The sequence below is a fragment of the Symphalangus syndactylus genome, chromosome 10, assembly GCF_028878055.3.
Source record: "Symphalangus syndactylus isolate Jambi chromosome 10, NHGRI_mSymSyn1-v2.1_pri, whole genome shotgun sequence".
NCBI classification, from domain to species: Eukaryota; Metazoa; Chordata; class Mammalia; order Primates; family Hylobatidae; genus Symphalangus; species Symphalangus syndactylus.
The window spans coordinates 59,499,142-59,522,240 of record NC_072432.2 but is presented as its reverse complement, the minus strand read 5'-3'; the positions used below and the strand labels follow the sequence as shown (position 1 = coordinate 59,522,240).

The window sequence follows — 23,099 nt, the reverse complement described above, 5'->3', positions numbered from 1 at the left end:
ATGAGACATATTTCCAAACAGATATTATGTATTTTGTTTCAATAAAGGATGATGAGGCAAATCTACCCAGTGATTTTTCACTTCTGAGGGCTGTGCAGTTCTTGAATTCCTGACTGTAAAACTGAAGCAAGTTTCTTTCATGGATTCTAACAAGTGAGTCCAAAGTTTAATCAGATATTCGTTTACTGACCTTTTACTAAAAAAGAACATTTGAGGAATTAGCACAAGATCTGAGATGAAGGTAATCCACTGACAGATTTTTCTTTCATTGTTATTTATTTGATCTGAAAGTGTGTTTGAGCACCTACAGTGTGATGAACAATATAGATGTGGTCCTGCATTCATGGAGCTTAGAGTCAAAGTGGCATTAAAATATTAAACGAAGCTGGGTGAGGTGACATACGTCAGCTACTCAGGAGGATGAAGCAGAAGGATTGCTTGAGCCCAGGAGTTGAATGCTGTAGTGTGCAATGATCATGCCTGTGAATAACCCCTGCACTTCAGCCTGGGCAATACAGCAAGACCCTGTCTCTAAAAATATATATATTCAACTAACAGTCAAATGAAGGAATATATAATTACCAACTGACAAAAGCTATAAGACATTAGAGAAGCCTCTCTGGTTTAGTGACAGATAATCTGAAACCCAAATGACGAGTAGACTTAATCATTAGGAAATTGTGATGGTGAGGGAGGGGACTCGAAATCAGAAATGTTCCAAACAAAGTAAAATGCTGTTGAACACACTCCATATTGGATGCCTGTTGTTTTTGTTCACTCAACGTCCCTATCCCCATTCTTTTGGTAATCTAAATTCTTGTAGTTTAGGCTGCTACGTGACCAAGACCTGCCTGCAGTACTCTTTTCTCCAGTGTATTGATCAGTTCAGGGATGGACACTTGTTTTTTTTTTTTTTATAGTTTCCATTTTTACTGTGCATACACATATATACAATGTATTTTAAAAATGGGCTTTACAATATGAAGTTTGATCACTTGCTTTACAACTAAATATATTGTGAACATTTTCTCTTCTACAACAGTTAAAAGAATCGCATAGCTTGGAGGAAACACAATTTATTAAGAAAACTTGTTGGGGATATTGAGGTATAATTTTTTTTCTAAGGAGACTTCATTCTTTTACAATGCCTTTGGGAAAAAAAAGGGGGAGTCCTTGTCTTATATAGCTTTCTATAGATGATGGAAACTTGCCCTTCCATTTAGCCTTTTTACTTGCTTCTCTACCACCAGCTAATCACCAATCAAGTAACTCATTTTATGTTTTCCAACCTCTCTCCTCTATGTGCTTCCTCTTTCCTACCCAGTCTCCCTGCACACTTCCAGATGGACTTCCATTCCTTCAGCACTCTTGTTCCTCCCCTTAAAGAGGCTTTCTTTCCTTTTAAAGAGACTATTTTAATTGATTTTGATCAATTCTACTCAAAACTGTATTCTAAGGTCCACATTAGAATTAGTCTTGAAGAATCTGAAGATATAATTCAATCATTTAAAGAACATATTAAGAAGACCTTGGTAGAATTACATGTATCAAGAAACACCAGGCCTTGTGCAGTTGCTCACGTGTGTAATCCCAGTACTTTGAGAGGCCGAGGTGGGTGGATCATAAGGTCAGGAGTTCGAGACCAGCCTGGCCAATATGGTGAAACCCCGTCTCTACTAAAAATACAAAATAATTAGCCGGGCGTGGTGACACATGCCTGTAATCCCAGCTATTTGGGAGGCTGAGGCAGGAGAGTTGCTTGAACCTGGGATGCAGAGGTTGCAGGGAACCGAGATCGCGTCATTGCACTCCAGCCTGGGTGACAGAGCAAGACTCCATCTTAAAAAAAAAAAAAAAAAAAAAGAAACACTGGACTTGGGCACAATGGAGATATGGCCGACTTTCTTTTGAAAAAAGAAGTAGTTTTTTGGGAGAGGGCAGGGCAAAGAGATAAGAAGTAGTTAGTTCTGTAAGGAAATGTTAGAAGCCATTTTGGAAATGTATTCATTATTTTAAGGCAACTAACAAATGATCATCTTTCAGTTAGGACATTGTAGCAGCAGCCTTTACTGGTCTTGAAATTTGCATGATATCTAAAATTGTATTTCTGGAAATAGGTCAATGCCAATTAATAGTAGCTTTGTATAGAAAGGCAGATGCCAGCTAGCATAAAAGTGGTAGTACGTGCAGACGGTGGTAGTTCTGGAGTCCTGGAAGCCACGAGGTGCTCGTCCATCACAAGGCCATCACAGCCGGGTAGAAATGCCTGAGGAAAGCAGCGGAGCTGGCCGTGCCAGCATTTACACAGGGAACACTTCTTGGGCAGCCAGGTGTCATGGGGCACAGACCCACAGTTCTCTTTGCGCACATTGTGCTCACAGTTCCGTCCGTAGAAGGAGGAGGGGCAGGCACAAAAGGACCCCAGCATGCAGGTTCCCCCATTCAGGCAGCAGGTTCTGTTTAGCTCCTTACTGTGCTGTATCCCCGTGGGCGGCACACGCTGGGAAGACCGAGGCCGAATTGCAGGCTCCTCCTGGGGCCGAATGCTGTCATCTCTGAAGGCCAGGTCTCCCCGAGATGGAAGCACAAATTCCTGATGGCCCAGCCCGGCAACTAATCCCAGTTCAAAGGCTGTAGAAATGGCCATGATCCAAATGACACTGTAAGAGACGCGGGCCATCTTCCTGCAGTCCATAGCTTTTAACAATTAGGGGGAAACAAGGCGTTAGCATCGCTTTAATTCAGAGTCATTGCCAAAACAGCCAAAGGAAAACATTCATCTCCTAAAGCGAAAATGGCAATTTAAGAAGAAAATGAGAAATACGTGTTCTCCAGAAGGTCGTAGCAGAAGCAGGAGCAAGGTGTCCAGGGGAAACTGGAGGGCTTTCGGCCTTAGACGTTTTAACCTTGAGCTGGGGACCTGGACACTTGTTTTAACCTAGCCAGACAAAGTGTTGTTCTCTGGAGCCTTTCTTGTATAATATCAGGAAAAACTGAATAATTTAGCAGCAGTTATTAAGCTAAGAATGTGTAATGGTGTGAGAGTCAGCCAACTGTATAGTCAGAGAGAGCACAGTCTACACAAGACTACCTACTTCCAACACCAACAGCAAGCTCAGGAGGTTCCCAAAACATACCTTTGATAATTCACTGGAAGAATTCACGGAGCTCACAGAAAGTTGCTGTACTCATGGTTACAGTTGACTGCAGGGAAAGAATACAAGTTAAATGCAGGCCAGGGAAGAGACACATGGACCTGGAAGTGAAGCGGTATCATTGTCTAGGGTAAATACCCTGCGTTCATTGTGTCACGCCAAGATTAAGAACATGGACACGCACACAGAGGGAGTGAGTTCAGGAGCACAAGTTTAACAGGCGAGAGAGAGAGAGAGAGAGAGAGAGAGAGAGAGAGAGGGACAGGGAGGGAGGGAGGGAGGGAGAGAGAGAGAGAGAGAGAGAGATGCCTGAAAAGGAAGTCCGGAGTGTAGTGGGAGGGCACTGGATTTTATAGACACACTTGAGGAGGCGGTGTCTGATTTGCATAGGACCCACAGATTGGTTGGACCAGGTGTGATGTTTACATACAGGGAGGGTGGGGAAGACTGGCCACCCCACCCTAATCTGATTACGCAAATGGGCTTTCCACTTGGCTGGCACCATGTTGTCTGTTCCTTACTGTACATGTATCTGGCAAAGAGAAGGGAAAATAGAGCTGTTATTTTGAACATGCTTAGTTCCAGGTAGCCTTTTCCTATTGGCACAGCTGCCGGCATTCACCTGTGCAAGCTTCTAGCTTTCTCTTCTATGCCTGCAGCTCAATCTTCCAGGCTGCTCTTTGTTACAAAAGAAATGATTTGGTGGCTGCTTTTCATTAAAAGGAAAACCTTACCGAGGACTTCCTTACCCTCACTATCTGCCTAAATAATTTCTTTTTAACTCCTATATCAGAAGGTGCCAGATGTGGAGCTTCCGGTTGTCCTTTCCCCATGGAGTCAGGACAGCATTACTGCCCTGGATTAAGTTTGTGACGGTATGCAAAGTACTGCCACACAGAAAATTCTCTCAAGCCTCAGGGTCCAGAGTTTGACTGGAGCTCCATACAGGCAAAATTGATTAGCTACATGACTGATTTCAGTCTCCAGTACCCAAAGTCCCCACCTTAAGTAACCTTGGTGGTGTGGCTCAAAGCCACAATCACAAAGCTCTAAATCACATTGTTACTATCTGGCTGGCCCAAGGCCCCCAGGCAAACAGAGACACACTTGTCAGGCATGACATTCCAAGGACCTAAAGATTACCTCCCAGAAACCAAGAGCAAAGGCCAGATCACTCTTTGAGTAAGGTTCATTCCCTACTTCACAAACAGGCATCTCTGACAGTGAATATTCTGCCTCCATAATGACAGTCTGTGATAAGAAGGAATTAAATCAAAGATAAGCAGAGTTAAAAGATGAAGCAACAGAGCAATAGGGTCATAATTTGAGTTCCCAGAACCAGCCACACCTGAAGCCAGCTGCCTCCTAGGGTCCTCACTTGCATGCACTACCATATTTCCTTTTTCGCTTAAGTTGTTTATATTTGCGCTTTGAATTAGAGAAGTTCTGAGGTAGGAGAGAGCTTTTTCATTTCAAAGATTTGAAAGAAAAACTGGAATATAGTGAGCAAGGGAAAGTGAGTGGTGGATAAAGCTAAAGACATAGAAAGGGGCAAGATTATGTGAAGGTATAACAGTGATATTAAGAACTAGGCATTATCCTAAGGGAATTAATGCAGGAATAGAAAACCAAACACCAGATGTTCTCACTTCTAAGTGGGAGCTAAACACTGATAGAAAAAAGGGAACAAGAGGTACTGGGGCCTATTTGAGGGTGGAGGGTGGGAGAGGGTGAGGTTTGAAAAGCTACCTCGGGTAACTATGTTGATTACCTGGGTGACAAAATTATCTGTACCCCAACTCCTGTGACATGCAATTTACCCGTGTAACCTGCATATGTACCCCTTGAACTGAAAGTAAAAGTTGGAAAGAAAAACAGAATTAGAGAATTTCTCCTAAGTGCAGTGGGAATCTTCTGAAGGATTTTTGAAGGCAAGCGACATTATCTGACCTATCTATGTATCTATATATAGATTTTCTTTTTTTTTATGGAGTTTCGCTCTTGTTGCCCAGGCTGGAGTGCAGTGGTGCCGTCTCTGGCTCACTGCACAACCTCCACCTCCCAAGATGCCAGGTTCAAGCAATTCTCCTGCCTCAGCCTCCTGAGTAGCTGAGATTACAGGCACCAGCCACCAAGCCCGGCTCATTTTTGTCTTTTTAGTAGAGACAGGGTTTCAACACGTTGGCTAGGCTGGTTTCAAACTCCTTATCTCAGGTAAATCTGCCTGCCTCGGCCTCCCAAAGTGCTGGGATTACAGGTGTGAGCCACCACCCCCAGCCAATCCAATCTATATTTTAAAAAATTTATATGGAGAAAGGACAGGATTATGGGGAAGAGTGCAAATGAGAAGAGTATTTACATTTAAGAAAAATTTGGAAGTAAATTGGCCTGTTGGACTGTCTATGGATGGCGACTTTCTCCAGCAAGTGTCAAAAATTAGCCTCAGATTTACGGCATGAGCCAGTGGATGGATGGAAGTTGCATTTTTTGAGATGAGCAAATAGAGGAATGAGATTGTAGATCAGTTTTGGATATGATAAATTTAAAATGCCTGTGACTCATTCAAGTAAGAGGTTGGTTTCAAGGATGCAAGAGAAGAAAGTGTGTCAGAAAGGAGGGAGTGGTCAGCTGTGTTAAATCTTTCTGAGAGTTAAGATGAGAACCAAAAGGTGTATGCTGGATCTGGAAACCTGACAGCTTTTGAGGACCGTGAACAAGAGCTGTTTTAATAGAGTGGTGGCAAAGAAGCCATGTGAATTGGAGTAAAGAGTGAATGAAAGGCAAAGCAATTAAGACTGCACATATACAACATTCTTAATAAGATTGTCTATGAAAGAGAGTAAAGAGAAAACTGAACATGGGTGTGAAGTCTGGGGAAAGTTTGCTTGTTTTTAAGCTGGGAGATGCTTGTTCATGTCTGAATGCAGATAGATAGATGCTGATAGAAAAATGGAAGATGTAGAGGAAAGAAAAATAATTTACTAGTCAGGGTAATGATAACTGCTATAACCAAAGGACTCTGCAATATATAATGGGTCAAACACAATAAAAATTTATTTCTCACTCACATAAAGTTCAAAACAGATGTTCTGTTTTTTCTTTCTCTTCTTTCTCTCCTTTCTTTCCTTCTTTCTTTCTTTTCTTTCTTTCCTTCTTTCTTTCTTTCTTTTTCTTTCTTTCCTTCTTTCTTTCTTTCCTTCTTTCTTTCTTTCCTTCTTTCTTTTCTCTCTTTCTTTCTTTCCTTCTTTCTTCTTTCTTTCTTTCTTTCTTTCTTTCTTTCTTTCTTTCTTTCTTTCTTTCTTTCTTTCAGATGAGTCAAGTGCAGTAGTGAGAAGTGGGGAAAGAGTAGAATGAAGAGTTTGATCTGTAACTGACTGTGACCAATCAGTTGAGATAACTCACTACCTTCAGACCAGCCCCAAGTAGGTATTGTTAATGGTAGCTGGGTCTTCTCTAAATGGTGATACTGAAACCCAGGCTCCATCCATCTTGTGGAAGTGTCATCCTTAGTACTTGGTTTTCAAGTTTGCTGTGCCTCTCTGCATCAAATGACAGAAGGTGTTACAGTAGGTAGCTAGCCAGGCATGAGCAGGGCAGGAGAGGGCTCCCCCAACACCCCTACTGGGAAGGTCAGGTGCCCATCAGGTGATGGCCAGGCAGTTGTTAACTGTCTCTCTAAAATAATACTTGGTCACGGCCAGCACCAGGGAAAGGCAGTCTTCCTATACAGAGAGGAAACACCGTAACTGGTAATCGGCAGCTTTCAAGAGTTGGGCAAGTGAACCCAGGCATGCGCATTGAGAGACAAAATGGCAGAGTATGACCTTCCGGGGGCATTCCACTGGAAATGGGAAGAAAGCCTCAGGTGAGCATGTGTACAACTTCTTAAACACACTGTGCATGCTCACCTCCCAAGCACAAGGAGGGCACTGCACATGCAGCTGTGTCACCCTAAGGGAAGAATCAAAAGAAAAGGGTGCAAGATGCCAGAAATATGCGAGCATATAAAACTCCAAGTCAAAAGGTCAAACACAGCACTTGTCCTTCAGGTTGCCCGTTTGGGTCTCTTCCAAGTGTACTTTCCTTTTATTCCTACTCTAAAGCTTTTTAATAAACTTCCACTCCTGCTCTGAAACTTATCTCCATCTCTTTTCCTGCCTTATGGCCCTCAGTTGAATTCTTTCTTCTGAGGAGGCAAGAATTGAGGTTGCTGTAGACTGGTATGGATTTGCCACTGGTAACCCAGATATTTGCTGCCCCTAAGAAAGGGAGAAGAAGCATTCTTGCTTTTGAAGCTAGCTGGTGGACCCATGCCACTTCTAATCATATTATATTGAGAAGAACTAGTCATATGGTTCCATCTAAAGGCAAGGGAGGTTAGGGAATGTCATTTCTGGTAGGGTGGCTACTGCTTCCCAGCAACAACTTTATACCATGAAAGAAGAAGCCCAGATTTAGGAGGACAATGATTTCTGCTACAGGTAATAAATAACCAGTTAGAAGCATTCTCTGAGAAGGCAGGACAGAACAGAATCCAGAACATACATGAAAGAATTTGCTTTTGGTGGGAGGAGGGACAAACCCTCCATTGAAAGAGAAGGAATGAGAAGTAAATAGGGGTTTGTATTTTTCTCACTTATAGTGAGTGCCAATTGGAGAAATAGCATAAAGATTACAGGAGCTGAAACCAAGCCATGCCCAAATTTGGGACCCTAGTCTACCATACAGAATTTGGCTGAGGAATAAGGACGGCTGGTCACCTACTTTAGCAAGAATGTTTACTAACAGGATTGAATTAAAAGGAATACACAGACAGGATAAACCATGCTTGAAGAAAGCTGAGATTTATTCTTTTGGGGGCCACTTCACCTATTTCTGGTGTCTGTCATGATGATCTAAAGAAAAACTCAGAGAATGAGGTTTTGTCTCAAAATGAAATCACCTTAAAGCAGTGCCAAAGGCCATGCCCTCCCTCAAATATAATAGCATAAAAAACAAACTAAAAACCTGGCTAAAAGTAACTTGGGGGAAGAGTTCAAAAGATAAACAATAAGTTGCTCTCTACTTGTAGAAGCCGAGGGAAAGCTGATCACGAGCTGGGTCAGGTTAGCCAGCTCTGATACCACAACTGGTGGTGAAGTCAGCAGCACAAATTCAAAAAGCCTTGCTGTGCTAAGCTTCACTATCTTGGCTCTCACACAAGAAAGGGAACTTGTGACCGAAAGGGACACTCCAAAAAGAATTTCAATGAAGTACAACTTGAGCAAAAACAATAAGTTGCCCAGATTTCTTGGATCACAGACAGAGGGCCTGGCATGTGGAATGAATGCCATCAGCAGAGAACACAGCCTTGATTGGTAGCTATGGAGCCCACTGCCCACGTGGTGTCCCCAGGCTGGCTTCCTGGTGAATGCTTTTTGGTGCATGCCAATCCACTCCCCCGGCTCCTTCTTGCTGTTTTTTCCTCCCTCCAAATGATTCCCACAGAAATTTTTCCCACCCTAGACACCATGATAAATACTCTTTACTAAGATGTCATCACAGTTTGGCTTTGTAAAAAATTTTCCTTCGGGAATACAGAGCAACATTGATGGTAGGAATTAAAATGGTTCAACCCTTTGGAGAATTGTTTAGCGGTTTCTCACAGTGATAAACATATATCTACCCTATGATTCAACAGTTCCACTCCTGGGTATTTACCCAAGAGCAGTGAGAATATATGTTCACACAAAGACTGTCACAAGAATGTTCATGGCAGCTTTATTTATAACAAGCAAAAACTGGAGGCAACCTAAATATCTATCAACAGGAAAATGGATAAACAAACTGTCTTATATCTACACAATTCAATACTACTTGGCTCTAATAATCTGATTTTTAAAATGGGCAAAAGATTTGAATAGACATTTCTCAAAAGAAGATATACAAATGGTAAACAGGCATATGAAAAAGTGCTCAACATTATTGATCATCAGAGAAATGCACATCAAAACTACACCGATATCATCTCACTCCAGTTAAAATGGCTTTTATCCAAAAGACAGGCAATAACAAGTGCTGGTGAGGATGTGGTGGAAAAGGAACCTTTGTACAATGCTCCTGGGAATGTAAATTAGTGCAACCACTATGGAGAACAGTTGGAGGGTCCTCAAAAAACTAAAAATAGAGCTACAGTGTGATCCAGCAATCTTACTGCTGCATCTATTCCCAAAAGAAAGGAAATCAGAATATCAAAGAGATATTTACACTCCCATGTTTGTTGTAGACTGTTCACAATAGCCAAGATTTGGAAGCAACCTAAGCGTCCATCCACAGATGAATAGATACAGAAAATGTGGTACCTACACAGAATGGAATACAATTCAGCCATAGAAAAGGATGAGATCCTGTCATTTGCAAAAACATGATTATAACTGGAGGTCATTTTGTTAAGTGAAATAAGCCAGGCAGAGAAAGACAAACATTGCATATTCTCACTTATTTGTGGGTTCTAAAAATCAAAACAATTGAACTCATGGAGATAAAGACTAGGATGGTTACCAAAGGCTGGGAAGGGTAATGGCAGAGGGGGTGAGAAGGAGGTGGGGGATAGTTAATAGGTACAAAAAAAGAATAGTTAGAAAGAATAAATAAGATCTAGTACTTGATAGCACAATGAGCAAACCATAGTCAGTACTCATTTAATTATACATTTACAAATAGCTATAAGTATAATTGAATTGTTTATAACACAAAGGATAAATGCTTGAGGGGATGGATACCCAATTTTCCATAATGTGATTATTACACATTGCATGCCTGTACAAAACTATTTCCTGTACCCCATAAATATGTACCCACAAAAATTAAAAAATAAAAAAAATTTAAATACTACTGGTAAGCGTAACGACATGAATGAATTACCAAAACAGTATGCTGAGTGAAAGAAAGCCAGATGCACACAAACAAAATTATACAGTATGATTCTGGGATGATGAAAATGTTCTATATCTTGTTTTGAATAGTGGTTGCATGAGTGATTCAAGTTGTCAAAACCCATTTAACTGAACATCTCAAATCAAGGCTTTTATTGAATATACATTATACCTCAAAAATAATCTTTTATGAAATGCTGTTAACATACCCTTTACCTATTCTCACACTTCAGGTGCTGGAAAATATGCTTCCTGTCCCTTCTAATACCTTAGAATGGCTTACAAAGCAGTCTAGAATTTAAAGGCAAACACCAACAGCAGTAAATGACACACTGCAACTAAACCCAAGGAGAAACGGGCTGTGAGTGCCCTGGCATGGGGCACTGGACTGAAACCCTGTTAACTGTATTTTTGTCACCAACAGACACCTATTCTGGTTTAGAAGTAGGTAAATGCTAATTCTAACTATACTGGCTCATGGGGATTACATTGAGAGAACTTAACAAGAATTGACACATATAGTATGGGAACAGAAAAATCTGGTGTCTTTTTTTTTTTTTTTGAGACAGAGTCTCACTGTCACCCAGGCTGGAGTGCAGTGGCGCTACCTTGGCTCACCGCAAGCTCCGCCTCCCAGGTTCACACCATTCTCCTGCCTCAGCCTCCCGAGTAGCTGGGACTACAGGCGCCCGCCACCATGCCTGGCTAATTTTTTGTATTTTAGTAGAGACAGAGTTTCACCGTGTTAGCCAGGATGGTCTTGATCTCCTGACCTCGTGATCCACCCGCCTCGGCCTCCCAAAGTGCTGGGATTACAGGCGTGAGCCACCATGCCTGGCATCTTTTAAAATTTAATTTAATTTTTAAATTAAAAAAATTACCAGGCATGGTGGCTCATGTCTGCAATCCCAGCACTAGCACTTTCGGAGGCTGAGGCAAGTGGATGGCTTGAGCCCAGGAGTTTGAGAACAGCGTGGACAACATGGCAAGATCCCATCTCTACAAAAAATACAAAAATTATACAGGTGTGGTGGCATGTGCTTGTGGTCCCAGCTACTCAGGAGGCTGAGGCGGGAGGACTGCTTGAGCCCAGGAGGTGGAGGATGCAGGGAGCCAAGATCATGCCCCTGCATTCCAACCTAGGCAACAGAATGCGACCCTGTCTCAAAAAAAAGAAAAAAGAAAGAAAGAAAAAGAAAAAATTTTGAGACAGGGTCTCACTCTGTCACCCAGGCTAGAGTGCAGTGGCATGAACATGGCTCATTGCAGCCTCGACCTCCCATGCTCAAGCAATCCTCTTACCTCAGCCTCCTGGGTAGCTGGGACTAAAGGTATGCACCATCATGCCCAGCTAATTTTTAAATTTTGTGTAGAGATAAAGTCTCCTGATGTTAGCCAGGCTTGTCTCAAACTGCTGGGCTCAGGCAATCCTTCAGCCTCAACCTCCCAAAGCACTGGGATTCCAGGTGCACATAGCCTGTGTTGTCATCTTTAATCCCTATATAGACTCCCTTCCCTGAGTTCCTATTGTATTCTTACCTGTACCAAACAACTCAGCTCTTTATTTTGTATATAATAGATTATTTATTAGGCAGGCAATACAATGGAATGGTTAAAAACATGGTCTGTGTAATCTGAGAGAAAACTGAGTTCAAATTCTAGCTCTGTAATTTATTACCTGTTTAAATTCGGAGAATGCACTCGGCCTCTCTATAGCTCAATAACCCATATGCTAGACACTCTGGATTCCAAGAGGGAAAGATTAAAGAGGGATGTTCTATACTTACCAAACTTGTCAGTTTCACTCTCCTGGGACAGAATGGTCAGCAGTTTGGGAGAGCTGAAGGTTGTTGTGCTAATAGAAAGGAAACATCAGGAATGGGAACAAAACATTATCTCCCTAGCAATTTGTATGGGATTTCACCATGTTCAAAGCTCTTCCACCTAAATTGTCTACTGTAAGATTGCTGTGCAGTCTTCCAGAGAGAGGACATAGCACAGTGTCTGTTCATTCTAGTGGATGGGAATTTGGGTGGTTTCCAGCTGGGGGCTTTTATGACTACTGTTGTTATTAGCATAAATATCTTATTATCCATACTTAATAAATATAGAAACCGAGGTTCAAAAATTATTGTCTGTATCAACGTGAAGCTGACAATAAACCAACTACACCTTCAGCAAGTGAGCAAAATGATTTTCAATGACTTTTGTTAGTTTCTAATATGGGCAAATATTTTAAACTTTTAATTGATAAATTAAATACATAAAGAAAAAGGCACAAGTAGTAAGTATACACTGTGATGGATTTTGTATAAATCAAACATAAGCACGTAGTCGTCACCCAAATTAAGAAACTGAGCACTCCCAGTGCCTCCAAAACCAGCCCCTACAGCCACTTCCTCACAGCCTCCCGAAAGAGTAACTATATCCTCACTTCTAACACTAAAATTAGTTCTGTCTGTTTTTGAAATATATATAAGTGGAATCATATTAAATCATACACTAGGCTCCTTTTTGCCCATCGCTTTTGCTCAGTTTCGTATGATTCATCCATGTTGTGAACATTCTTATTGCTGTGCAGTCTTCCATAGAGAGGACATAGCACAGTGTCTGTTCATGCTAGTGGATGGGCATTTGGGTGGTTTCCAGCTGGGGGCTTTTATGACTACCATTGCTATTAGCATAAATGTCTTTCTGTGAGCTGATATATGATTTTTTGTTCCATAAAAATTCAGTAGTAGACTTGCTGAGTCTTCATATGTTCAGCTTGAATAGAGAGTGCCAAACTGTTTTCCAAAAGGTTTGTTCCAACTTGCATTCCTACCAGCAGCTAGCTCCTTTTGTTTCCCATCCTTGTCAATACTTGTTACTATCACTCTTTTGCATTTTGGTCATTGTGGTGAAGCTGGGGCACATTTTATCTTCAGTACCAACTGTTGGCAGTCTTTTTTTTTTTTTTTTTCTGCTGCTTGAGTTTCATTTCCTTTCACACAGTGGCTGAGATACTTTCGTTCCAGTTTCTTCTTTTTACTTAAAGTTGTCCACTCTACAAGAAATTCTGGTGAGTTCTTTCTTGTCTTTTCTTTTTCTTTTTCCCCTAATGTTGCTTTCAGTCACCCTGACACGTACTTCTTAACCACCTCTCAGAGCCACTCCTCCAGGTGACCTCTGCGACACTGATCAGGGCGTTCAGCCACCTGGATCATGACCCCACTTGTACCCCCAGGGTCCCTGGGTTTGAATTTTCTCTCTTATATCATCTAGTCTCATTCACACCCATCCTGGGACCAGTTCTAGTCCCATTTCTTTACCAGGCTCTAAAAACTGTCAGATAGGCCAGGCGCGGTGGCTCACACCTGTAATCCCAGTACCTTGGGAGGCTGAGGCGGGTGGATCACGTGAGGTCGGGAGTTCGAGACCAGCCTGACCAACACGGAGAAACCCGGTCTCTACTAAAAATACAAAATTAGCTAGGCACGGTGGTGCATGCCTGTAATCCCAGCTTCTTGGGAGGCTGAGGCAGGAGAATCACTTGAACCCAGGAGGCAGAGGTTGCGGTGAGCCGAGGTCGCGCCATTGTACTCCAGCCTGAGCAACAAGAGCAAAACTCTGTCTCAGAAAAACAAAAACAAACAAACAAAAAAGCTGTCAGTTAATAAAAACAGTTAGCATTTGTTGACAGTTTACAATCTGCCAGAGCATCACAATAATCTTACATTCTACACAAAAATTCTACATTTTACAGGTGGGGAAACTAAGGAACAGGAAGATTAAAAAAAGTTTCCAGAGTTCAAACTGCTACTGATTGACAGAGCCAGAATTCAAACCCAGCAAGTCTTAACCCTACAGTGCACACTCTTAGGACTTCGGTGACTTCAGCCCCTATTGTCCGTGCCACTCATCTGCCAACTCTATTTAGATTCTTGTGTTTCTGGTCATCTTTATATTTCCATCTCCATCACCATGATTTTGAATCTTTGGGATCTCCTGTCTGATCTTGTAGGGCATTTAACAAATGGAAATATTGGTTGAAAAGAAAAGGAAAAATTTAAAAATTCTATGTGAGAAATCATACCACAAGGTGAAAACACAGATAATAAATCGGAAGAATAAAATATATGACAAAGATTTGATATCCTTACCACCCTTTTACAAATCTATAATAAAGAAGGCATGCAACCTATCATTAAAAATGAGTAACATCAGAGTTGATCCTTTCATAGTTCATATGCGTGCTGATTGGGGGTTCATGCTCTTGTGTGAGATGTGCTTCCCTCAAGCCTTGTCGAGACATGAGCACATTACCATCTGATGTGAACATGATAATAATAATAAAAATAAGTAATGTAAGAGTTAAAGCAAGCAATTCACACTAGTGGAAATGCCTAAGTAACTTAAAAAAGGTTTACTTCACTGGTAATAAATGAATGAAAATCTGATTTTTTACTTTATACTTTCCTATATTGTTCATGTATTTATTCATTTTTCAAGAGTATGTATTAGTTTTATCCTTTTAAAATTTAATTTGATTAATTAATTACTCAATTAATTTTTCTAGAGATGGAGTCTTACTGTGTCACCAAGGCTGGAGTGCAGAGGCACAATCATAGCTTACTGCAGCCTCAACTCCTGAGCTCAGGCAATCCTCCCACTTCAGCCACCAGAGTAGCTGGAACTACAGGCACATGCCCGCTACATCCAGCTAATTTTTTATTTTTTTGCTGAGATTGGGGTCTTGCTATGTTGCCCAGGCTGGTCTCAAACTCCTGGCTTCAAGCAATACCCCCATCCTGGCTTCCCAAGGTGCTAGGATTGCAGGCATGAACCACTGCTTCTGGCCTATCCTTTTCTATTAGTTATTTCTATTTGGGGAAAACAAAAGAATGTATATCACACATTCTAAGAATCTGAAACTCTCTGGGGTCTAATGGCAGGGGTTAAACAGTCAGGGGGAAAGAGCTGCATTTCTAAGAAACCATTTATCATTCACTCAATCTTTCTTTTACTTACTCAATTTTCTGCCCCCATGTTTCTGGGCAAGTTAGTCACACCTGGACCTTGTCATCAGGACCTGGCACCTTTTGTCTCTCTCCCTCTCCTTTTTGTCCTGAGGATACAGTAAGGCCCAATAAACCAGACTCCTGGGACTTACCCGCAGTACTACACTTTCCACGGATCCCAGCCAGACTGGGCTCATTTGTGGCCAGTTCAGATGTCACAGCCCCTAAGATGACCTATTAAAAATCTGCATTGTCTGTTGATGTGACATATCTTCCTGGCAGAAAACCCAGCCATCACTTCAGACCCCAGCCCAGCTCCTCTTTCATTCCTCTCTCATCTTCTTCACTTTCAACCGTGAACTTACCTGTCTTTCATACAAGAGTCCTAATAATATAAAATAGTGTCTATAATTTATTGAGTGTTATTATAGCTTCATGCTAAGGATCAACACATATCTTCTCATTTTAATCCTCCCAACAATGCTTTTAGTTGCATATAATCACTATTTTACAGACATAAAAAATGAGGATCGCACAGGAACAGCCGAGCCAGGATGTTAATGTTTGCCTGTCTGGCCTTCTTTTGACCGGGATCTTTCTTCCCTCGGTTTTTCTTTCGCCCTGACTTTGTTCTCTGTTAGGTCTGGATTCCTAGCACCATCAGGTGACCTGCTCTCTCTCCCCATATAATTGCTTGGATTTCTTCTGATAGTGCCCAAGCAAGCCCTTAACAGTTTCCCTTTGTTGTCATCTGCACGGACACCTGTATGATCAGACATACCCATCAGTTTCTTCCTGAATCCTTACTCTCAATACCTGTCAATCCAGTGCAGCCCAACTTAGAGGCTCCTCTGCCTGTCTCCAGTAACCTGCAGCATCAAATGATTCCAGTTTAAATGGGAAAATGCTTTGTTTCTCTTGACTAAAAACTGGGACTAGCAGGGCGTATTCGTGTTTTCAAAGAAGAATGTATCAGTCCAAGAAAGTTTCTAATGCAAGTAAATTTTTTAAGTAGCAATGGTCCCCAATCTTTTTGGCATTAGGGATCGGTTTCCTAGAAGAGAATTTTTCCACGGACAGGTTGGGGGTGAGGGTAGGGGTACGGTTTTGGAATGAAACATTTCCACCTCTGATCATCAGGTATTAGTTACATTCTCATAAGGAGCACACAACCTAGATCCCTTGCATGAGCAATTCACAATAGGGTTCACGCTCCTGTGAGAATCTAATGCCACTGCTGATCTGATGGGAGGCAGAGCTCAGGCAGTAATGCTCAGTCGCTTGCTGCTCACCTCCTGCTGTGCGGCCCGGTTCCTAACAGGCCACAGACCAGTACCAGTCCACTGCCCAGGGTCCTAGGGACCCCTCCTGTAATAGGAAGAAATTCAGAAAAGGGGATGGGAGGTGGCATTTTACAGAAAAGGAAGCTGAGTCTCAGAAAGTTTTTGGCTTGGCCAAAAATAAGAAGCAAAATGTGAAAATGAAATTCCACTGTCTAATCATTGCCTCCAAGCCTTGTCCTCTTTCTGTCCCCACCCGGCACCCTTCATGAGTTGGCAATAAAAATCTCCCTCCTAGGTTTTCATGCTTATAGGAGAAGTCATTGGCTCAGAGAATCCCTGAGATTAATGGGGACAGGACTAGCCTTCTCCCCTTCTCCACTTTACTCCATCTGGCCTTGCAGTGAGCCCTCTCCATGAGTAAAATTGTTGACGAGAACATTCACTCAATTATAGCATTTTATATGATATTATTTCATGAAATAAAATGTTCAGCTCTTGATTACCATTCTCCCAGTTTTCCACCAAGGATGTGATGTGTTCTTAATGTACATTTAAGTTCTGTGAAGATTTTCCATTCATACATTCATCCAACAAATATGAAGACATAAAGAATGCCAAGTCCCAGGAAGAGAAAGAAGAGCCCCATAGAATAAGGGGTTTAATTGCATGAAATGATTTGCATCAAATTCACTGGCCTCTCCTTGACTTCCAAACTCATTATCTTTCTAACCCAAGGCTCAAGGTAAGCCTGCATTCTTGTGACTCTTTCTGACAGTCGATTGTAACAAATCATGCTACCTTGATTAACTGTCTTCACTTGATGTCCTACCCAGAAAAGCACAGTTGCTTTTCCTTCTGGCCACAGCAGCCCTAGCCACAGTCTGCATTGTCCAAGGGCATAGAGCCAAATTGCTGCTGTCACTGCTGCCACCTTTTGCTCCCTGACACCATCTAACAGAGCCTTGTGTCCCTACCATACTCCATGTCTTCCATCTCTAGGTTCCTCTTTTGCCACTGAGGAGCCCAGTAGGTGCCCACATTAGACACACTTCCTCACTGGCCAGACGGCAGGTGAGCAGAACCATAAACTCACTTAAGCTGCTGTCTTGAGATGCAGCTTTCTCAGGGACAGCTGGAGAGACAAAGCACACAGTCTCTAAGTGCAGTGGTCATGTCTTGTTCATCTTGACATCCTAGCACCTAGAATAGTCTTTAGCACTGGGTAGGAGCTCTGCAAATATTTGTGGAAAGAAGGAAGAGAGGGAAACCAGAATACTGAGGTGATTTGCCTAAGACACCTAGTTTAGTAGACAACTAGATATGAATCCTAGCTCCCAAAGTCCTATATCCATGTTCATTCCACTCTACCACCCTAGGTTTACATTGGCCTCCTGAAAGAAAGAAAAATGAGACAGATAACAAGGGAAGGGAGACAGGGTACAGAAGGGAACACCCAGTAAGGAAAATTTGGGGTTGTATTTGCAGGTGGCATAGCCACAAGGCCAGAGCTGATGTTTTCCTGGGCCTGAGGTGGTCTACTCCAAGGCAGATACATTGTACTTATGGATAAATGGTGGTATTGATCAAATTCTCACATCTGGAAAAGACCTAGAAAAATTGTTGATTCCAGGCATAGTGAAAGTAGCTCAAAAATATGTATTTTTCAAAATGTAAATATGGACAATTACCATTATCCCACCTCCAATCTCCAAGCTTTTCTTTATCTCATTAATCATTTAAAAAATAAATATAATCTTTTCCTACCTAACCCAGCAAGATAAATGTGTCATAAGAATTTGCTATTATTATTGCTGTTACTTAAAACATCTTTAGTGAACCAAGCATAGCAGGTATTAATTAATCTGATTTAATTAGAATGAGTCAAATTATATTCAGAAACCCCAGTGAAAATTTTAGTAAGAAATTTCTTTTCAGAATATGACTTTGATGCAATTTTATTTTTTTATGAGGTATGGACTGAGGAAGAGGAAGGAAGAGAAAGTAGGTAAAAGGAAATTTTATTTTTTTGCATTGCCATACTGGTAACCAAGACTAAAGATCAGAAGCAGAGGAATGGAATAATTAAAAAGTGATGACAATGTAATATTTAGGCTGCTGTCACACAGAGTCCAACAAAATGGTTTTAGAAATTATCTTTAATTCTTTTACTTACTGGGGAAAAAAAAATCCAGAAAACTATAAAGAGATAAATATTTCCTATTATCCTATTGTTTGAAAATAACTACAGTTAGTATTTTAGTATATAGCCTATTCTATTGTTGCAAAATAGGTGCATTTCTAAGAAATCTCAACTTATCAAAAGAATGTAAAGAAACAGGTAACATTGGTTGAAATTGGAGAAGGATGGCTGGGGAATAGGGATGGAACAAAAATTTCTCATTTAGAAATACTAGCACGTGCCTTTTAGATTTTGTCCTTTACAAGTGTATCTCCTATTAAAGTTAAACCAAATTGCAATTTAAAACTAACATTTTTTTAAAAAATGTTTTAATGGGAACAGAAATGTTAAAACTCACAGTAGAACAGAATTTTAAAATAGTAATTTTAACAATAAATTTGTTTTCGTAACCATAAATGTATTTGCTAGCTTTAATTTTTAAAAGGTAGATCAAAACCTACAAAAGGAAACACAAACTTCCTTGTACTTTCCGCCACGTATTCAGCACCCTCTAACGCCCCATCACTGTTGCTGTGCAGGTCTGCCTGCAGTACAGTCCATTACAGCCAGGGGAAGCAGCAGCTTTTTATCATTTCCCAATTCCCAGTCAGTTCTGGTTATTACTAACAGTGATTCATTAAATTATGTTCAATAAGCAGCTAATTGTGCTATGTCCAGTTTTTGTTAGGGACACTTTAACTGTAGGAGAAATTAATGCCTGTATAATTTTCCAAATGCTTTCCCCAGGTGTGTGTACATATACTTTATGTAGAAGTTATGTTTTTAAGTTTGTTTTTACCAAAAAAAGAATCATAATAAACGTACTACTTTAGAAGGTTTCTTTTCACCCAACAAAGCATTTTGAAATTCTTCCATGAGAACAAACGTGGATCTGATTCTCATTTTAACTTATCAAATTTCACCTTATCTACAATAAAAGTTTAATCCCTTATGAATGAGATTTATCTTTCAAAAAAGAAATGAATTTGCTTTTCTCCTTTCATACTGCCAGTATTTTCAGTATCTTTATGATGTTACTATACGAACATAAAAAATCAGTGTGATTCCATTGCCATTTAAAGCCAGACACTAAGACCAGTGGAAGCTGATATTCCTGTAGGCCATAGCAACCCTGGGAAATCTTGCCTTTGCTGAAGCTATACCAAATCCAGAAGTAATTGAAGTCCCCCTAAGCTTTCAGGTCCCCCCAAAGAAGGCAGGGGTTGTGCATTACTCAGCATTCTCAGATCTATTCTAAAGCAGATTATTTTCTTACATTTTGATTCAATTCCATGCAATTCGAGCATTTTTGTTTAATAAGTACAAGGCGTTGTGCTGAAGGAGAAGGATAAAAGCTAAACTGGATCATTCTAATCTTCCTGAACACTTACAACCTCGTAGGAAGACATACATACATAAGTAAGCATGACACAGGGAAAATGTGTAAGACAAAATAAATAAAAGTATTATAAGAAACACAGAAGAGGGATAGATTACTTTAGACTGAGTGAGGTGGCTTTTGAGTTCCTACTAGAAGGGTGGGTAGGATTGTGATTAGAAGAGAGAGGAAGGGCTGGAGGGAGCAACAAGAGTCTGGGCTGTTAACACAGGTTTGAGTCAGGCTGACCAGAGCTGTAAAGCCTTTCTCCTGTTCTCGCTGTGTGCTCTCTTCAGTTCTGTCTTCCTGAGGCTGCTGTTTCTGGGCATGCCCAGGGGATCTTCAGACTTTACAAACCGGTTGTGCAGTGCCAGGCATTTCAATAAGAAACAAAATGCTGAGTAACAACATGAAGTCAGAGTGTTGCTTGCCAAGAGCTGGGAGGCCTGGGTGGTTTCCCAATCTTAAAGAAGCAGAAGGATATTAAAGTGAGCCTCCCAAAGGAAAACGTGGATCTACGTACCAACGCAGAAAATGATACACAAGGATTCGATTTAGGTAAGTGCGCCCCCTGTGATGACTATTGGTCACTTCCAGATCACATGGACTAACTATAGGTCTCAACTATTTTGACTTTTTTTCCAGAACAGACTAATACCTAACTAATGGCTTACCTTTGTGAAAAATATTTTATGCACTGTAGAACAGATAATTTTCAGTCCTGGGCCAAAGGGGGAAACTTTGGAGAGAATTAAATAGGAAATGACTCTGCTACAAAGAATTCAGGAGCATGAATGAAGCGAATAAACAATCCAGGCACAACTGATGAATTCTAGATGTCCTGGGAATAACAGGGCTTGTTGCCAGCTCAGATGGGTGAAATCCCACTCTGATGAAGGGCTCTAGGGCTGCAAGGAGACCACTCCCACATCCATTACATTAGTGTCACAGGTTTACCACCTGCTCAGCGATTATTCAACATCCTAAGGCCTCTTGCCCCATCACACACGTTTGACCACTTAGTCTAGGAATAAGGTACCAAATACTAGGGAGATCTCATAAAACCTACAACTAAAATAAGCAGAGGAATCAGAAGCTGGACAGAGTGACCCAAGGAGGACTGGGGATAACTCAGGAGTACCTTTTTTTTTTTTTTTCTTTTTTTTCTTTTTGAGACGGAGTCTCGCTCTGTCACCCAGGCTGGAGTGCAGTGGCGCGATCTCGGCTCACTGCAGCCTCCGCCTACTGGGTTCAAGCAATTCTCCTGCCTCAGCCTCTCAAGTAGCTGGGACTACAGGCGCCCACCACTACACCTGGCTAATTTTTGTATTTTTAGTAGAGACGAGGTTTCACCATATTGGCCAGGCTGGTCTCAAACTCCTGACCTCATGATCCGCCCGCCTCGGCCTCCCAAGGAGTTCCTTATTTTAATATTTGCTGAAAATTATCCATCATAATTTAAAAATGTAATTATAAGAAAAATATCTGCTTCTGACTGCATATTTAGAAAACACAGAACTATATAACATAGAAAAACCCCAAGTCGACCACTGACAAATAATTATTAATTAGGAATACTTCTTTTCATTCTATGTTCTCTGCACATATGAAAGTAAAAAATTGGAATCATATTGTACATACAGTTTTACATTTTTTTTTTACATAGTCACTTTAATAGTAATACATATGCTATGTTATCACTATAGAATGTAAATTCAGGTTAGACAAGAAAATTTCACAAGTGTAATAAAGCATTCTAATTAGCTAGGCGTGGTGGTGTGCATCTGTAGTCCCAGCTACTCTGGAGGCTGATGTGGTAAGATTACTTGAGTCTGGGAACTTAAGGCTTCAGCGAGCCATGATCATGCCACTGCACTCTAGAGCCTGGGTGACAGAGCAAGACCCCATCTAAAAAAAAAAAATACAAATTAAGCATTTTGCCTTTTATCAAAGTTTGTGTATAGTATCTGGCCAAACCAGCTTGCTCATTAGTCACTTTCATTATAGGTAATTTGTTTAGTTTCTTGTTTATGATTCTTCTGGAGAAAATTTAAAAAGTGTTCTTCACTTACCTTAGCATGAGTGCTTAAAATAAGATGACATTTAAAAATTATTCTAATATAACGCAGCTAAAATATAATTCTGCAATTATAAAAGAGCTAAACCGGAGTTCATAATTAAGTTATTCTCATGTTTACAATTATGATTCTGAAATAAATACTATTACTATGAAGCTCTATTGTAAGCTTTCTTGATTCGGTTTAGACACACATACATACACTTAAGAGTTGTGGGAGGCGTTACAATTTGTTAATATATTCCATGCAAGTTTCAGAAAAGTTCTAATAGAGACAGCCAGTTCACAAGACAGGAAGAAGAAAAGTTAGATTAACCAGGGCAGATAGGACTCCTATATAACATACAAAGCATGTGAAATTCCTCAGCAAACTGGCAGTACTTCAGGGATGGCCAGCTATCTTCTTTAGAACTAATTTCTTCTTTCCTTTCTTTTCTTTTCTTTTCTTTTTTCTTTTTCCCTTCCTTCCTTCCTTCTTTCCTTCCTTCCTTCCTTCCTTCCTTCCTCCCTCCCTCCCTCTCTCTCTCTCTCTCTCTCTCTCTCTCTTTCTTTCTTTCTTTCTTTCTTCTTTCTTTCTTTCTTTTCTGTCTCCCTCTATCACCCAGGCTGGAGTACAGTAACTGCAACCTCCGCCTCCCAGGTTCCAGTGATTCTCATGGCTCAGTCTCCCAAGGAGCTGGGATTACAGGCATGTGTCACCACCCCCGGCTAATTGTGTGTGTGTGTGTGTGTGTGTGTATTTTTAGTAGAGACACGGTTTTGCTATGTTGGCCAGGCTGGTCTCAAACTCCTGGCCTCTAGTGATCCACCTGCCTTGGCCTCTCAAAGTGCTGGGATTACAGGAATGAGCCACCACACCCGGTCCTAATTTCATCTTTACAGTCTAAGAAGGTGGTTTTAAAGTTTTAACATCATCAAGTGGAATTAGGTGACATGTTTCCTTTGTGTTAACTTGACTTCCCTGAATGACGTAGTTAGTGAACTAGTCACTAGTAATTTGGTCACCAGGAAAATCAAGCGTGCAAGAAAGGAAGCCAGTATTCAAAATACCGTGTTATCGTCTGAACCCACTCAAGTAATTTATTTCCAACATAAACACATAACCTCAATAAT

At 41.0% G+C, this 23,099-nt stretch overlaps 1 protein-coding gene, 1 long non-coding RNA gene and 1 other non-coding gene across 8 annotated transcripts in view; 2 read left to right on the top strand and 1 right to left on the bottom strand.

The window, feature by feature from the left end:
• Positions 1-902: 902 nt before the first annotated feature.
• Positions 903-23,099, bottom strand: part of LOC129492206 (protein Cripto-like) — a 65,733-nt gene continuing 43,536 nt past the window's right edge. The window contains exons 1-4 of one of the 6 annotated variants that reach the window (XM_063610348.1): positions 11,857-12,025; positions 6,224-6,694; positions 3,138-3,204; positions 903-2,697 (exon numbers count right to left, since the gene is read on the bottom strand). In XM_063610348.1, the coding sequence (XP_063466418.1) occupies positions 2,129-2,695 (567 nt within the window). In that variant the 5' untranslated portion in view covers positions 2,696-2,697; positions 3,138-3,204; positions 6,224-6,694; positions 11,857-12,025 and the 3' untranslated portion in view covers positions 903-2,128. Of the gene's footprint in view, positions 3,205-6,223; positions 6,695-11,856; positions 12,026-18,291; positions 20,373-23,099 lie in introns of those variants that run through there. The other 5 variants (XM_063610349.1, XM_063610346.1, XM_063610350.1 and 2 more) reach the window with 5 other exon arrangements.
• Positions 14,281-14,383, top strand: LOC129492445 (small nucleolar RNA U13). Its single transcript, XR_008660892.1, has one exon. It is a non-coding gene; the product is annotated as a small nucleolar RNA U13 (small nucleolar RNA).
• LOC134731523 (uncharacterized) overlaps positions 20,261-23,099 on the top strand; it is a 38,015-nt gene continuing 35,176 nt past the window's right edge. Inside the window, exon 1 of the long non-coding RNA XR_010113855.1 lies at positions 20,261-20,467. This is a non-coding gene — a long non-coding RNA (uncharacterized lncRNA). The remainder of the gene's footprint in view (positions 20,468-23,099) is intronic.